At 51.6% G+C, this 17228-nt stretch overlaps 1 protein-coding gene across 14 annotated transcripts in view; it reads right to left on the reverse strand.

Annotated features, from left to right (window-relative positions):
- Window positions 1-973: 973 nt before the first annotated feature.
- The window catches only part of RIMBP2 (RIMS binding protein 2), a 236167-nt gene continuing 219912 nt past the window's right edge, over window positions 974-17228 (reverse strand). For 9 of the 14 annotated variants that reach the window (XM_064481322.1, XM_064481320.1, XM_064481314.1 and 6 more), the window contains 4 exons: window positions 14812-14915; window positions 13889-13960; window positions 10025-10159; window positions 6793-8154 (listed from right to left, as the gene is read on the reverse strand). In XM_064481322.1, the coding sequence (XP_064337392.1) occupies window positions 7966-8154; window positions 10025-10159; window positions 13889-13960; window positions 14812-14915 (500 nt within the window). In that variant the 3' untranslated portion in view covers window positions 6793-7965. Of the gene's footprint in view, window positions 1984-6792; window positions 9586-10024; window positions 10160-13888; window positions 13961-14811; window positions 14916-17228 lie in introns of those variants that run through there. The other 5 variants (XM_064481319.1, XM_031442474.2, XM_064481318.1 and 2 more) reach the window with 3 other exon arrangements.

The following is a 17228-nucleotide window of genomic DNA, read 5'->3' on the forward strand; positions in this document are numbered from 1 at the left end:
GGCTGAGTTCCGTCTGGGGGTGGTGAAGGAGTGGTTCTGCACAGGAAAGTTCGGGTGCTACAGCCAGAAGGTGGAATGGACGCGCAAACACAAAGGATGCCTACTGGAGGGCTGCTTTTAAAGGCAGCCAGCTTCTTACAGTAGCAGCAGGCGCGCTGGTGCCAGGAGGCAGGCGCAGCGGAGTGCCTGTGAGGGAATCCAGTGCAGTGCTTTCCAAGAACAAAGCGAGAACGCTGAAATCCAGGTTTCTTCCTTAAGAGAGAAGCACGCACACCTGAATTCAGCTGAAGGCTTCAGCGTTAAAGACACGCAGGCCCTCCCTTCTCAGTGCCTGGTCTGACCCGTCAGCCATGTTGCGGTTGTTACTCAAAAGTGCGTTACAATAGGCAGTCTGCCCGGATCTCTTCTGGGTGCACAGAGGTTTTTCCTCAAAAGTCAAAACCTTTGCCCCTTAGTGAAGCGTTTGTTTGTTTTTGTTTTTTTTTTTTAACATGGTATTCCCTGGAGCTCATAGAGGTTTGTCTGAGTATTCTGGAATTTGTTGGCAAACACTTTTTCAACACCAGTTTCAACCTGGTGCTGTGTGAGTCTTCAGAAATGTGTATATTTTTAAGGTTTAATCCATTCACGGAGCTGGTGTTGTCATTCCAATGCAGTATTTCTAGGGCTGGGTTTGGTTCTGTTTGCATTCATCATTCCAATCCAATTACTTAAAAATCCAGGGCGAAAAAGAGAGAGATTATAAAATTTTCTAGCGATCAAGTCAGTGGAGAGTGCAGGCGCTTTGCAGTCAGGCGATGGCGCGGGCTTGTCCCCCCAGCGCCTTGTGCCTCGTTGGCAGAAGTCAAGTGGGAACCCCAGACCCCGGCCCCCAGAGACCTCCCGCCCCCCCCCTCCCCGCCTGAGAACTTCTGTCCCTGAGGTCACCTGTTTCAGACCAGTGTTGCCTCTTTGGACACCGTCCTCTGGGTGCTCAGAGGTCCTCTGCGTCCGCCGGGGCCGAAGGTTGTGTGTCAGCAGCCCCTCCTTTGACAAGGTTCTCTTGCTTCAGCACACCCGCTCTCCCGGGACACCGTTTGCCTGTGAGTGACACGGGCTCGCCTCTCGTCCGTCTGGGTTGAGAGGTGCGGCGGGTATCTCAGCCCTGCTGACACGCCCAGGACTCGTCTCTCTGGCGATGCGGACCGTCTGTGCTCCCAGCCCTGGTTTCCTACGACCAGCTGCCTCCCGGGAAGCGCTGCTGCTGCGGTTCTCAGGCTTCTTGGTCTTGAAACCTCCTTAGCCTCTCAGATTGCTGAGGGCGCAGATTTTGCTTCTGGTGGCTACATTCACTGGTACTTTTATATGAGAAATTGTTTCTAAAACAGTTCGTAAGCCTGTGTTCCAGTAACTGTTAGGACGATGCTGTTGTGTCCTGAAGCCTCCAGAAAATACTGTTTACTTGTGAAAGAATTAGAGTGAGGAAGGCGGATGACCTCTTAGTGTCACTGAGTTAGGTCCTGTGGCCCGTCCAGGGGACGCCCTCTGCCCGGGCGGGGAGGGCTCTTTTCGCTTGAGGTTCACACAGCAGGAGGGAGGCGGAGCTGAGGGCGGCGCGGAGCCGGCTTCATTCAGTGGGCCAGAGGGTGGAGAGCAGGGGTTAGCTCACAGAGCAGCTCCTTGTCCGAGTGGGCGAGGGGTTGGGCTGTAAAGAACAAGCACGGGGGCGGGGGGGGCAAGGCTAGCGATGAGGAGGCCCCTGCGTTCTTCTGGGGAAAGGGCGGGCCTTGCAGAATGCCACCCTCCTGCCCTGTTTTGGTCTGCAGCTTCCTGCTGTAGCCGTTGGAGGGTGTGTCACGTGGGATGCCGATGCAGGAACATCAGCGTAGGGGAGAGACCTCAGGTCTGCTGAAGGTCGGGTTTGTTGCCGTCTTTGTTGCAGCTGATTCTGGCTGGTTTTTGGTTTTCTCTTCGCATCTCTTCCTTTGTGCCTGGACCTTGGGACTTAAGGAGACATGTTAGTTCCTGTTCAAGGGAGAGGCTGGTGGGTTTTGAGCAAGGGCATGGTGTCTGCTCCGGCACCGGTCGTAGGAAAAAACCCTGAGAGACCTAGGGGTCCCCAGGCCACGCTTTGAGAACCTCTGGGTGAGTAACTTATTATGCCTGAAGCTGAGCTGTGACTCCCCTCCCTGGAGCTCCATTTTTCCAGATGTTCAGGCCAAAACCCTTGGCCTCTTCCTTGAGCCGACTCTTTCCCATGGCACCCTTTGGGCTCCGCGTTACATCTTAGGAGCTCTGCCTTCACAGTGTTATGAATGTCCAGCCACGGCTCGGCCCCTGTTCTAGCCGCCTGTCTCCTCCGAGTCCCTTGAACTGGTCTGTAACAGAGCGATGGAGCCACACATCTTCTCGTACCTGCACTGGGTGCCCATCTCCAAAAGGCAGTCACCATGAGGGCATGGCGTTGTGGTCCTGCCCTCCCCACACTGCCCGGGTGCCCTCACCCCACCTCAGGGCCAGATTTCCACATGCTCCTTCAGGTCAGCTAAGCTGTCACCAGCAGAGGGACCACCTTCTAAATTTTCAGCATCGCACCAGCATAGAGGTGCACCCTTTCTCTTCTCCCCAGCCTTACTGGTATCAACAGCATGTTACTTGCTGTGCTTTTTCTATTCCCCCAACTAGGATGCAAATGCTTCTAGGAATCCAGGAGGACAGAAACCTGTCTCCCCAGTGTCTTTACCAATGTCTGACGCATGGCAGTTTCTCAGAAACTTACTGAAAGGATAAATAATGCATGTAACCCTTAACTCAGTAACTCCCCCCCCTCCATATTCATGCATTTGTGTTGAGGGACCCTTCTGTCCTCTGCAGTAGCTCTGCACCCTGGCTATGTGTTCTGGCCACCAGAGGGCTTTAAAAACTCCTAGTGGCAGGCCTCCGCCCAGTTCTCTTAAGACTCTCGGTTTGAGACTTGGACATAACACTCAGAAATGTTGGCACCAGCTGGACTGAGATTACGCCAGGCAGAGAGGTGAGCTCATCCGTGGGCAGCAGCCAGTCAGGCTTCCAGGAAACCCGGGTCCTAAGTCCCAGCCTCCAGCTGTACTTCAGCACTGGATGTTCTGCCGTTGGCCTGTTTTCTTTGTGGGCACCGGGAGAAGCAGGCCCATCCAGGCCCCGTTTGCCAGTGCTCCCTACCCACCTAAGTCCAGTGGGAGGGCTGAGCAGGTGTGGCAGAAAGGAGCCCTTGGAGGGGCCACGTGGGCTCGGCTGTGGCGCGGCAGGGCTGCCTCAGGACGAGCAGGCACGTGGCTCCTGGCTCTGGGGTGCAGGGAGATGGCAGCTGCCCAGGAGGCCCCCGGGCCACAGAGCCCCTGTCTTAGGAACGTGCGTGCCTTTTTCCTGCCTGTTAGGGCCTCTGGCCTCGGGCCTGTGAGGCTGGGGCATCAGAGTAGGAAATAAACCTCCTCCTTTCTGGACAACACAAGAATCTTCGAGCACTTTAACTCAGTTGTCTGTTAATCAGCTTATACACTATTGCTTTAAATCAACTTTCTTGTAATTTACACATAAGTGAATTCAGTTTGATGAATTCTGACAAATGTATACACTCCATTGTCTCTGTCACCATCAAGATTTAGAAAAATGCTCCGTCCCACAGAAGGTTCCTTCCTGGTTCTTCGCGAACGGCCCTTCTCACCTTGACCCCAAGCGGCCAGTGATCTGCACTTCATGGTCTGCGTGGTGCTTGCTGAGCCGGGCACCACTGGATGGCTGTGCTCATGCTGTTTGATCACAGGGACAGATAGAATATTTGGATGCTTCCTATCTTGGGCTACTCTAAACTACGAAAAAAACCTGTTCAAGCCTTTGTGTGGACATAGTTTTACTTCTCGTGGATAAATACATAGACGTAGAGTTGCTGGACCTGTGTGCTCATGTCTCTGCTTCCACGAGCCGTTGTGCCCTGCGCTGCGTGAGAGTTCCCGCTGCTCCGCATCCTTGCGATGCCTGGTGACGTCGGTCTGTCCGCTCTGGTGGGTGTGTGGCGTTACCTCGCTTGGATTATTCATTGCATTTCCTTGCTCACTGACACAGAATTTTTGTGTGCATATTAGCCATTCTTATATCTTCCATGAAGTTCCTGTTCAAGTCTTTTGCACGTATTTTTGTAATTGGTTGGTCGTATTGAGTTGTGAATTTTCTTTACGTGTTTTGGATACAGATGTTTTTGTCAGCCATCTGCACTGTGAGTGTTTCCTCTCAGTTTCTGCCTTGCTGTTTTACTTTCTTACGTGTCAGAGAGGAGACGTTCTTCACCTTAGTGAAGTCCAGTAATCAGGGCTTCTTTCTTACAATGTGTGCTTTTGCGTCCCATCCATAGAAGACATCTTTCTAGCCAAAATTCTCCTATGTTTTCTTCTAGAAATGTTATAGTCTTAAGGTTTTCATTTATGACTGTGTTCTATTTTGAGTTACAATTTTGTGTATTATGTAAGATTAAGGTCAGTTTCCCCACCTGTAAGTCCCCTTTTTCCTGCAGCATTTCTGGAGAAGACCGTGTTTCCCCCACCGAATTGCCGTGGCACCTTTGTTGAAAATGAACTGGCTCTCTGTGAGAGCCTCTGTTTCTGGACTGCCTGTGTTGTCCCGCTGACTTACGTCAGTGTTTTACACGGAAGCAGCACTGCCTTGATCGCTGCAGCTCTGTGAGTCTCACGTTCAGGCAGTGTGCGTCTTTCAACTCTGTTCATCTTTTTCAAAATGGTTTTGACTATTCCAGGGCATTTGCATTTCTGTACAAGTCTTTAATCAGGTTATCAGTTTCTAGAAAAAGCCTGCTGCGGTCTTGACTGGCATTTCAGTAGAACCAGTAAATCTGCTTGGGGGAAAGTTGACAATCTAACAGTATTGTATGTTCCAAACCGTGCACATTACATACCTCAAAGTTTAGGGGCTTTCTCATAGTCTCGAGGCGGTTCCTTACCTTTTTCAGTATACAAGTCTTGTATATATTTTGTTAAATTAGTCCCTAAGAATTTCATGTTTTTGATGCTGTTGTAACTAGTTACATTTATTTATCTCATGTCACTTGTATCTGTATTTTTATTTGTGATTGTTCCCTGCTGGTTTGTAGAAACACAGCTGATGTTTGTGTGCTGGCCTTGGACCCCAGCACCTTGCCACGGTCACCTGCTGGTGCTGACAGCACTCTGTAGGCCCCGTAAGTTCTACACACAGTCACATCACCTGCAGACAGGCCGCTTCACTTCCGTTCAGAAGTGTGTGACTTTCCTCCTTGTGGTGCTGGCCGCGAGCCCCGGCGCAGTGCTGAGCACGCAGAATCACACGGACACGCTGGCCATGGCTCTGACAGAAGGGGGACGTGGCCAGGTTTTCACCGTCAGGTGTGTTGGCTGTTAACTTTATTAAGTTGAAATAAACTCCTTTCTTTTCTTAGTTTCCTGAACAGGTGTTGATTTTGTCCAGTGCTTTCCTCACATCTACTGATGTGATTAGATAGCTTTTCCATCCTGTCCTGCTAATACAGCAGAAGACACGGGTTCTGCCTCCAGCGTACTGAGCCAGCGTTCAGTCCTAGGCTGGACCACGCAGAGCCCAGCGCGTCCTGCTTTTCACATGCTGTTGGATGCGTTGCTGCTAGCATTTTGTTACACTCTTTCACGTCTACACCCGTGATGCTGTTGGTCTAGCGTTCTTACAGTGTCTTTGTCGTTCTGGGCTAGCCTGCATTTCCGTGTTTTAGGGAATTTGTGAGTATTTTCCAAAGACTTAGTCATGGTTACTTTCACTAGTTTTTTTTTTTTTTTTTTTGGAGAAATGGTCATTTCTTTTTATTCTGGTGACGTGTCTACATAACAGTTTATCACTTCACTCGTTTTTAAGTGTGTAGTTGCATTAAGTACATTCATGCTGTTGTGTAGACTTTAATTTCTTATATTGGTATTTATTAAACTGAAGTTTTAAAATGTAAGACATTCCACTTGATCTAGCATTTCAGTTTTTTTTAACTTTAGGTCTCCAGAATTTATTCATCTCACATTCCTGGAACTTTGTGCCCTTTGCCCAGCCTCCCCCCACATTCCCCACCCTCGGCCCCTGGCAACCACCTGTGCTTCTGCGTGTTGGAATGTTTTAGATTCCACATGTAAATAAGATTATGCGGTACTTCTTTGTCATCAATTATTCAAACATAAGTTTTTTTTTTGGTAGATGTAGTAGGTGGAAGCATAATTCAGTGTGAAGGACACTATGATAGCAGTTACAATTTTATATGCTTGTATATAGTTTCATAAAGTTATGCATTTAGATTATATTTTCATTTTGCCATAAGCCTGTTTTACCTCTTGATTAGAATAAGCCCTATTATTTGGGGGATTTTTAAATTACAGGCTTTTAGGAAAACGTGTGGTGTATGAAATGCTAGGTTGTATTTTAGTATTTAGTTGGTGTAGCTCTTTATTAGCTCATTTGAATTCTAAAGTTGCCAAACGGAAATATTATGACTGCGGTTTGAATTCACTCTCGAAGTCTTTGTTGCACATGAGTATTTCACCAGAAATACTGGCTTGACGCTAATTTCCTTTTGTTTGCTGCTGAGTGGATTGTCACCAGTGATGCAAGTGTGACAGAATTTTGTAAATGACTACCCAGACATAGATCAGAATTATTTTCAGAAAACAGTAGTGCCAGAAAAGGTTAGAATTTTTCTTGTATGTATAGGAGAAAGGAGCTCAGTTATGCTGTTGTGGTAAAAAGTGTTTAAAACAAACGTACAGAATAAACAGCACTGTATAAAATAACATTTTATTTCTATAAAATATTTTACACTAGCTGTACACATGCACACACCCACACAGAACTTAACCACACATTAATTTCCTTTTAATAAATTACCACATACTACTATATTACAATTTACAGTTTTTGAAGACACAATGGGGAAAGCTCTGTCATTCATTTATAAACCTTCCATAAATTACAAAAGAAAGGCAGTCTGAAAAGTATGTATAAAGAGTAAAAACAATTTACAAGTGGACCAGAATTACAAAGTAGTAACCATCAAACCCATCTGCCGGCAACATTGTAAATGTGTTTTTGTTCAGGTGCCAGTGGTGAAGGTCAGTCTGGAATCAGTCTGAACAGACTTAATTTAGGATGTTTTTGGTGTGGCTTATGCGTTACGTGGATTGCTTTCCGTGTGTGCTGTTTGCTGCTGACTATTTGTGTATGGAGTTCTGACAGAGAAAGTAACGAAAATCCATATGCCACAAAATGTAACACTAAAAGCAGTGACTATTACCAGCTTTCTGGCACACTGGAGTAGTGGTGCTTTACCAGAGTCACTTCCTCTCCTCTCTGAATGATCTGAGTAAGTAAACATTTTCTGTGTTGCCTGGCTGGCTTTGAAAGATGAAAAGCCGGGATCTTAAGTGTGTGCAACTCGATTTCAAAGCGCTGTGTGTGTGAGGATGGAGAGCACTGCACGCACATACAGAGTGTACACCGCAGTTTTATTAGACGGTACAAACCACTGCATTTATAAGGCAGAACATCAAGGCGATTAAACTAGGAATTTCAAGACCAGAGTTAACGTGAGTTATGCGTTATGAGGCAGGCATTTTGAAAAGGGAGGAAGGTTGAAATCATTCCTGTAAGGGCAGGTGACCAGCGCACAAAGGCTGAACCACAGTAGGGAGGGAGCTGCCGAGAGCTGCCGCCCCGCTCCTTCCCGAGGGCCCGCCCCCACCCGGCACCGCGCGCAGGTGGGCGGGGCTGCGAGGGGGCGGCGCGGCCCTTTGTCCTCGCAGGCGGGCAAAGTGGGTGGCAGTGCAAAGCGCACTCCTCCACTGGTGGCGGGGGGAGAAGACTGGCTTTTTAGGAAGTACTTGAGTCATGAAAGCCCTAGTTTGGAATTAAAGAAAATTACATAGATTTGGAAGTTGTCCAGAAGCTCGTGAATCATTTCACTGCACCCAGCTTTTTCAGCAGTTTCTTGCCTTTGGAAAGCAGCCCCTTTTTCTTTTTCGAGGACATTTCCCTGCCTCTCCCAGGACTACCAGTACCCACAGATGACGTAGGTGACCCCGAATGGAGATGGGCTGTGGGGGATGGCGCTCTCCTTGCTGTACCTGAACCCTCAGGAGGAACCTAGTAGGTACATTGTTACAATTTATTGAGTGCATGAGCGCCAAGTAACACAGCAACACACTGCCCCGCTTCCCACCAGGAGAGGTTAGGGGTGCTGCCCTGCTGCCGGGGCGGGGTCCCACGGGGAGCACACGCCCCGCCTGTGGCTCGGCTCCGAGGCCCCGGCCACCCGGCCGGCTCTCAGGGGAGGGGTGGCTGTCAAAACAAAGCTAGGTAGTTGACTTGTAAACTAAGACCCAAAGCAGAGGAGAACAAAAAAGTTAAATTGGAGTGAGAGTCAAGTCGGCCGAGTACCCAACAGTTATCTTAAAAGCAGAGGTTCTTAAAGGGAATCGTGTTGTATTGGAAACCTACGGGGGTATGTAAAACCCTGACCCTGCCGAGCGCACTCCTGCGTGGGTTAGTTACTGCAGAAACACTGGAGATGGCACACCGGTTGAAAGAAAAAAAAAAAAAACTAAAATGAACCTTAATTACAATCAAAGAAAGCTTAAAGGCCCTTAGTGTATGCTTTCATTATTTCCAAGCGATTAAAGACGCGTCTGTGTCAGCACAGAGCGCACGGCGGCGTCTCGCTGCCTCGGAACAGGCGCGCGAGATCGCGGGGAGCCGTCCTCCCGCTGGCCCTCCCCTCACCAGAGCGAACCCTTTTCTAGTGAGCGTTCACCGTTCAACAGGCAAATGGTGTGAGCCAAGGGGCTTCAAGCTTGCTTGGATTTACAATCAAGGTCTAATTCTAATGGAAAACACCTATACAGCATCCCGAGTACACCTGAAGATACCGTGTGTTCGGCTAGTGCAGCGTCTGAGCTGCGCGCTCGCTCGCTCAGTATTGCATTGGTACCAACGGCGCCGTCCGCAGCCGCCGCGCTCCCAGCGCGCCCTGCGCCGAGGAGCCCGGGCGCCCTGGGAGGGTGGCGCCCGCGCGGGGCGGCCAGAGCCAACTCGAGAGCGCCTCGCTCGCTCTCCTCCTCCGCTCCATCTCGAGTTGTGCTTTTTTAAGTAAAATTTCCTACAGTAAACATTTACTAGATTGTGCTTTTTCCACGAGTGGCTAACAATGCAATATGCAGCTTTAGTCATGAGGAGACATTGGAACGCTCTGTGTAAACAAACAATTAGCCTGTTAAGAAATATGTTCCCAATGGTGGCCTTTCAAATATTCTTAATGTAAGTTGTAGGAAATGATTATTCAAGATGACTGATTTCACTACAAATTCAGTTGCTTTACAACTGAGAGCAAGTAATGCTTTATAGGTCCAATGAGGTTTTGAGACATATTTCTTTTCTGTCACCCCACAGTGCAGCCTTAAGTCTACCGCGTTAGCCGGGCTAAGGTAGCTTAAGCCGGTATCTGTATGGGTATCTTCAGTTGCTCACTTACGTGAAGGCTACATTGCCTGATTAAGGTGTGAAATGAACACTCTTCTTCTGTTTCCAAGCAGATGAGCAAAGAAATAAAAATATATATATAAAAATATAATATATAAAAACTTGCAGTGATGAAGTAAAATAAAAATGAGACACTAAACATGAATGTAATCTACTAGTTAAGTATGGGTGAGAAGTTCTCTGGTCCTTGTTAAGGGGGCCTGCTAACACCCTAACCGGGCAGGTAGCCGCGACTGCCCGCAGACCTGAGGGCCAGCCGGCCCTTCCACTCGTGATCACACTGGAATGTGCATCTGACGCAGGCTGGGAAGTCCCTTTGTGACTAGAGCAGGTGATGAGGCTCAGGATTAAGAACTTTTAGACAACCCCGTGGAAGGGCAGAGAAGAACTACGGGCACGTGCTTTCCGGCCCGGGGAACAGAAGCAGCGGTGCGGGGGCCGCGGGCGCACGGGGCGGGGCGGGCGGGGGCGGGCTTACCCGTTTGGTCCTGGAGCGCGGCTGCGTGTCCTGCGAGTACTGGGACGGCGCGTCGGAGAGGTAGACCTCCACGTCGTCAGGCACTTCTTCTAGGAAATTGGAAGGTACAAGGCCTCTCTGCCCATTGAGCTCCCCCTGAAAACACAGGACCAAGGCAGAAGGACAACTGACTGCCTTTGCAGAAACCCACTGCCCGCTTTAGCGGAAGGAGCAGCTCAGAGCAGGGGCGCGTGGAGTCCATTCTGGCTCTGAAGCGGTGGGAGTTGGGACTCTTGTTTCCAAACTGCTCTGATGGTAAGAAAGACCGCGCGCGGCCCTGTGCGCAGAGTCTCGGCGGGGCTGCCCGGGTGGTGCCGAGGGGATGCTCAGGAACCGCTTAGTGGCGCTCAGCCCTGGCTGCCTGGACCACCCCGAGGGACCCCGGGAGCTAGCTGTGCTCAAGCACGTGGCGGGGGGTGCAGAGTGGAGGCCGGGAGGTCGGGCGCCGAGGCGGGACTGGGAGGACTGACCTGCTCGGCCTGCTGTTTCTCATTCTCACGCGTGACTGCGTTCTCCGCATGAACGCTCACACAGCAGGGGAAATGAAAGTGTCCGCACCCGCCCACCCCGAGATGCCTGCTTCAGCTCGGTGTGCATCCTTCCAGACTGTTCTACCCATTCGCATATCCGCGTCCGTAAGGCAGTCCAGCCGCCCAGCAGACACCAGTCCCGAGCGGCGCACAGCCCACCTTGCCACTCCCTGCCCCCCGCGCTAACCTGCCCCCCAAGAACCAGACCCAAGTTCAAAGCTGACTGGCCCGGACAACGTGGGGGTGCGTTTCTGTGTTCAGGAGATGACAGTTGGGAGGAGGCGGCCTGCCAGGTCCGAACTCCCAACTGCATCCACGGACGCGATCCACAGGCTGAAACGGAAACCTACACGAAGGGGGAAAGTGTTTGCAAGTCACGTATCTAGTAAGGGGGGGATCGCGGGTGTACACCCTCTACAGCCTCACCGGAACAAGTGAATAGTGGCCAAAGGACTTAATAGTTACCCCCCCCCCCCAAAAAAAAAAAACAAAACAGACAGACGGCCCAGGAGCACACGGAATCTGCTCCGCACACGACTCAGGGAGACGTAAAGACGACCGCGGGAGAAGCACTCACGTTCACCGGAACGGCCGCTGTGAAATGCTTGGAAATACTGTTGGTGAGGATGTGGCGAAACTGGAACCCCTGTGCACTGTTGGTGGGCGTGTGAAATGGTGCGGCCACTGCGGGAGAAACTACGGCGGTTCCCCGAGAAGTCAAAAACAGAGCTAGCACGATCCAGCAACTCCATGGCTGGACGTACACCCCAAAGCCGTGAAGGCCGAGTCTTCAGCAGGTACTTGCACACCTGTGTTGACGGAGGCAGGCTAACTTCATCAATGGATGAAATGCATGAACAGTGGAGGAGTATTCAGCCTTAAAAAGGAAGGTGATTCTGGCCCGGGGACGGTGTGTTAAGGGAGATAAACCAGTCGGAAGGCCGTGGTGAGGCTCCTGGCGCGGTCAGAGTCAGAGTCGTGAGGAGGTGGCGGGCCCGGGGCAGGAGGGACGCGGGTTCGCGTTTCAAGGGGACAGAGCTGGCCGATGCAGGACGGCAAGAGTTTGCGAGCGGGACACGGCGACGGTTCTACAGTCCGAGCATACTTAGCTCTTAAGTGACTCAGATGGTGGTTTTATGTATTTTATCACAATTAGAAATTCAGGTTGACTTTTTAAAAACAGGCAGCCCCAGGCACGTCCCGTCTTCCTGCGCAGTAACCCCCCGGGGCCCTGCGCACACCTGCGCGGCCCGCCCCGCCCCGTCTCCTTTTCTCCGTGGCTGCTCCTTCCAGGCTTCACACCCCTTCGCTGCTTACTGCGCACGTGCCCGCCCGGTGACTTCCTTCTCACCAAGGGCTGCAGACAACACCTGTACGTAAGACGCTCAAAACCCTGTCCAGTCTCCGGCCCCTCAGTGAGGCCAGCGCGGCCAGATCGCCCTCCAGCAGCTGGAGACCACGTTCCTTGCTCCTGGGTGAGCACCGGCGGGGCGGCGGGCTTGCGTCTGGGGACCGCGCTCCGCGCTGCACGAGACACAGCCCCGCACACAGGCCCCGGGGCCGCGTTCCCGCCCGGAGCTCCGGGCCTCCAGGTGACGCCAGAGCGGTGGCCGTGACCGCGACGCGGCTCGTCGCGCGCTCTTCTGAGCCTCCCACCCTCGATGCCATTAAATCACGTCGCACGTGCCTGCGACGCCACACGGCCGCGCCCACGCCGTGTGCCCGGCGCGGGCTGGGGGCCCTGCAGCCTTCCGGGGGCGCGCGCCCCCACCTTGGAGGTACTCGGTGTCCTGTTCGCGCCCTCGGGCTCCGCGTCTTCCTTCCTCCGTGTGCTCACCCGCCTCCCCAGGGGCACCTCAGTGCAGGCTCCGGGGCCGCACCGGGCCGGCCCACAAACAGCACGCCTCCTGGACGCCGGCGACGGGCCGCCTGGCGGCCCGGGGCTCCCGCTCCCTTCAGCAGCCCACTGGCAAGCCCGACAGCCCCTGTCTCTCAGAGAAGACCTGACCTGGACGTTTGCCCGCTCGCACGCCCCTCCCCGCCCGACCCCTGCCCTTGGAGCCCCCGTCCCACTGCTGATGTGCTGGAGGCCAGACGCAAGCTGTCGGAAGGCCTCACGTCCGAGCAAACGGTGCCGCCTGTCCCCGCCGGTCCCCGCGCCCAGTCAGCTCACGCAGCGCACGCGTTTGGCTGACACAGCACAAGGGTTAAGGATCACAGGTACCAGAAGCCTCAAGTGCCTGGCGACAACGCGGCGACTTAACTGGGGATGTCGCGCGTCATGCAGGGAGAGGCCCAGAGACAAGAGGGGTCCTTCTGGCTACGCCCACGCTGTCGTCGCGGGAACAGCAGCCGAGCCCGTGAAAGAGCCGCCAGCTCTCCTGAGCGTGTTTACGATTGCGCGTGATGTCAGAGAACACGGGTTTGGGGAAGTTTAACATGTCTGGCGTCAAGTCAGGTGTTCTTGTTGATGAAATAAAAAGTAACGGTGAGTGGACTGGGCAGTCAACTCAGTAAATTCGACCAACAAAGTAACAGTAAAGCCATTTGGTGGAGAGAGAACTAAAAAATGTACATTTCATATCAATTTACATCTGATTCTCACGATCATATAAAATTTAAGCAAGGTTATTTGAGAAAAAACAAAACATAATGTAGGAATGGGCATGTGCAGATAATATTAGAAAAACATTTTTAAATTACCAGAAAATACTATGTCCAGTTTTGTCTGAACACTTGAAAAATCTAAATGAAAGGCATGGTTTTCCAAATATATACACATTTTTTAAAAACTGACTCCTTAAGAAGACAGTTATTTAAACAAATCAAAACTTCTGTACAACTGCGTTCTGAAAAGGCACTGAACCTGGACGACGTTTAGGCCGACTGCAGGCACCTTCACATGGTGAGAGACCTACCTGTGTCACTGATCTGCTCGGAGGACAGAAACATACCGGAAACTCTCCAGTTCACTCAGTATCTCTAGAGTAATCCTGATACCAAAAGCCATAAAAAAGGTGCTCCAAAAAATACATACAGATAGAATTTCTAGAATATAAGTGTAACTTCTGAATAAAATGTTAGCACGTCAAACCCAGTGCTTTCAAAATAATTATGAAAAATTGTTGTATACAAGTCAAAAATGTACTGATAAAAAGTAAGCTTAGCAACGAAAACAGGACACTTAGCATCACAAAGACCGTCTGTCTTTACTGATAATCTAGCCTGACACACGGCAGTACAAAGACGAGTGACAGAAGTGCTGAGAGGACAGACAGAGGTTTCAAAAACTTACATAGTAGAAGCCATCTTCATCAATTTCACCAAAAACAGTGATGATGTCTCCCGTGCAGAACGTCAGCTCGGCCTGCAGACAGAGCACAAGGTCAGCGCTCTTCCTGTGCACAGAGGCTGCTTTAAAAACAACCCATGATTTCTGGTATTCTTTCTTTTCCTTATTATTTTGGTATTAAATGTACTGGTGTTTAAGTGTAAGAATGTGAATACACTTACTCTGTTTCCAGCATATTATATACACCGAACATACCCGTATTAGAAAAGAAGGAACTTTTTCCAATCAGATTTCGTCCAGGCAGATAAGGAAGAAGGGCACAAATCTAATGAACACCCCTGTTCATAGCTTGGTAGAAAAGTAAGGACAACTCAAAATGCGGCCAGCGCGCAGGAGAAAGGCTGCTGTGCCGGCTCGCGGCCAGCTCTCTAGGCCATCAGCAGGTTCTGCTGGTGGCCCTGCCGTTGAAGCAGCCAAAGAGGTCACTTAGAGCCTGCAGCTCTGGGATGTTCTCTGCAGTGCGGGGACCACCGCGCACACAGCCTTTCTCTGACTGTAAAAACATCTGCAGGTAAATGTCAAGTGTGCGCGACATGCCAGGCTCCTGGCTGGAGGTGGGCACACAGAACCCAGCAGATACCAGAGAAATGGCACTTTTCTTCCTAGACATGAAGGTGGAGGGACAGAGCTCGTATCTAAGAGTCGTCAGGCGTCATACGCGCACGAGCCCGGACAGAACAGACCCCGAAGCTCTGAGCCGGAACCCCGAGCCCAGGCCGCGGGAGCGCCGAGGAGCGGGGCTGGTGCGGAGCGGAGGCCAGCCGCATTCCGGGCGCCGAGCCTCTGCGTCTGCCGTCAGCCGCCCCGGGGAACGCCCGCCCGCCCCTCCCTGCCCCTTGACCGCGTGCAGGGGGGGGGGGGGTCACCTCCACGTCGATGTTGGGCGAGCTCTCCCTCGGGTCGTAGTCATACAGCGCCACCATCCTCCGCGTGGGCGCCACGCGCGGCCTGCCGCCCCTGCCGCTCCTCTCTGTCCGCGTCACAGGGGTGGGGGGGGCGGGGAGGGGAGGAGAGTCGCCATGAAACGTTTAGGCGTCCCGGGGCCCTGTCTCCAGGGCGGCTCGGGCGCGGCCCCCGCGGCGGGAAGGCCCGCCGACTCCGGGCCAGCAGCGCTGCCCACCCCAACCCCCCCACACCCCGGGCTGCTGGGCCACCAAACCGGGTGATTCTCCCCGGGACCCGAGGTGCAGCCCGGCTCCGCCCCCGGAGAAGCGCGGCTCCGCCCGGGGGAAAGGGGCCCCTTCCCGCCGCCTCCCCTGCGCCCTGTGGCTGTGCTGTCAACAGCGCCCCTTCCAGAGGACGATGGCGCAGGGGCTCCCGCCGCCCGGCTGTGTGGCCGCAGGCGGGCGGCCCGCGGGGAGGGCAGAGGGGCCCCTCCAGGCGGCGCAGGCTGCCTGGCCAACGCCGGTGTCGGGCGTCTAGTAACTGTTCCGGGGAAACTGGGATCGAAGCATTGCTTCTGAGCCCAGGCCCTTTTTGCCCACAACCGATTTTTGGAATTTAGAACATTTTTTTTAAAAAAAGCATATAAATGAGAACTATTAAAGGCCAGTGTTTTGAAAGCGACACGTTAGTTACGCGGCTTCTCAGGGGTTGCATCAGGCGTCGTGTCTGCGCACGAGCCAGGCCTCGGCCGCTGGGTAAGAATCTCTGCTTTCATCTCACTAATTATCAGAGACACACAAATCCAAACCACACTGAGGTGGCACCTCACACCAGTCAGAATGGCCATCATTCAAAAGTCCACAAACGATAAATGCTGGAGAGGGTGTGGAGAACAGGAAACCCTGCTACACTGCTGGTGGGAATGCAGTTTGGTGCAGCCACTGTGGAAAACAGCAGCAGGTGCCTTAAAAGACTAAAACTAGACTTAACATGTGACCCAGCCATCCCACTCCTGGGCGCATATCCAGAGGGAACTTTAATTCAAAAAGATACATGCACCTCAATGTTCACAGCAGCACTATATACAACAGCTAAGACATGGAAACAATGTAAATGTCCATCAACAGATGACTGGATAAAGAAGCTGTGGTATAGTTATACAATGGAATACTACTCAGCCATAAAAAAGAATGGAGTACTGCCATTTGCAGCAACATGGATGGACCTAGAGATCATCATTCTAAGTGAACTAACCCAGAAAGAGAGAAAAATATATGATATCACTTATATGTGGATTCTAAAAAAAAGACAAATGGCACTTATTTACAAAACAGTAACAGACTCAGACATAGAAAACAAACTTATGGCTGTTAGGGAGGGAAGGGGGTGGGAAGGGATAAATTGAGAGGCTGGATGTGCAGATACACACTACTGTATGTACAAGAGATAAATAACAATTTCATAGTGTACAGCACAGGGAACTATAGTCAATATCTTGTAGTAACTTATACTGAAAAAGAATACGGAAATGAATCTGTATGTGTATGTATGACTGAACTATTGTGCTGAGAAACTGACACAACACTGTAAACTGACCATAGTTCAAAAAAATAATACATACCCAACCTTCTTGAAAAAAAAATAAAGAGATATGAAAAGAAAAAGAAAAGAAACACTACTTTCACTTCAGATAAGCAGCGCACCTCTGCAGGGCCTGCAGGGACATTTCCTAGCACAAGGCACAGCGGTGGCCAGTCAGTGACGGTGCCTGCACCCGCTGCCAGCACCGCAGGGAAGGCGCAGTACGCGTCTCTGAAGGTGGCGGGAGCAGCACACCTACTCTGTCGAGGTGTAATTTACATCCAGGAGGATTCGCTCTTCAGTGAGTTCTGATAAACTCAGCTCTCCATCCAACCACAGCAACCGATGCACAGAACAGTGCCATCACCCCAGCACTCCTTCACGCTCCTCTGCTGTCCGTGCCAACCCGGGTAGCCACTGATCGGCTTCCTGTCCCAGTGTGCCTGCCTCTTCCAGAACACCCTTTAGGTGGCATCACACAGATACAGCTTTTGGGGCCTGGCTTCTTTCATTTGGACAGTGGCTCTGAGGCCCGTTCATGTCACTGAACGATGGACAGTCTGTTCTGCTTTTACTGGCGGGTGGTACCCCCTCTCATGGGTGCACCACAGCTATTTATCCACCTGGAAGGCGTCTGAGTGGTTCCCAGTCATCAGTGACTATGAGATAAACCACCATAAACATTCATGGACAGCTTTTTTTGTGTGCAAAGCGGAGAGCACTAGTAAGTATATACAAATGGAACTGGACTGAATTAAGTGTAGGTTTAACTTTACAAGAACCCACCCAACTGTTCTGGGAAGGGATTGCACCATTT

This window comes from Camelus dromedarius, chromosome 31 (genome assembly GCF_036321535.1).
Source record: "Camelus dromedarius isolate mCamDro1 chromosome 31, mCamDro1.pat, whole genome shotgun sequence".
In the NCBI taxonomy this organism is placed as follows: Eukaryota; Metazoa; Chordata; class Mammalia; order Artiodactyla; family Camelidae; genus Camelus; species Camelus dromedarius.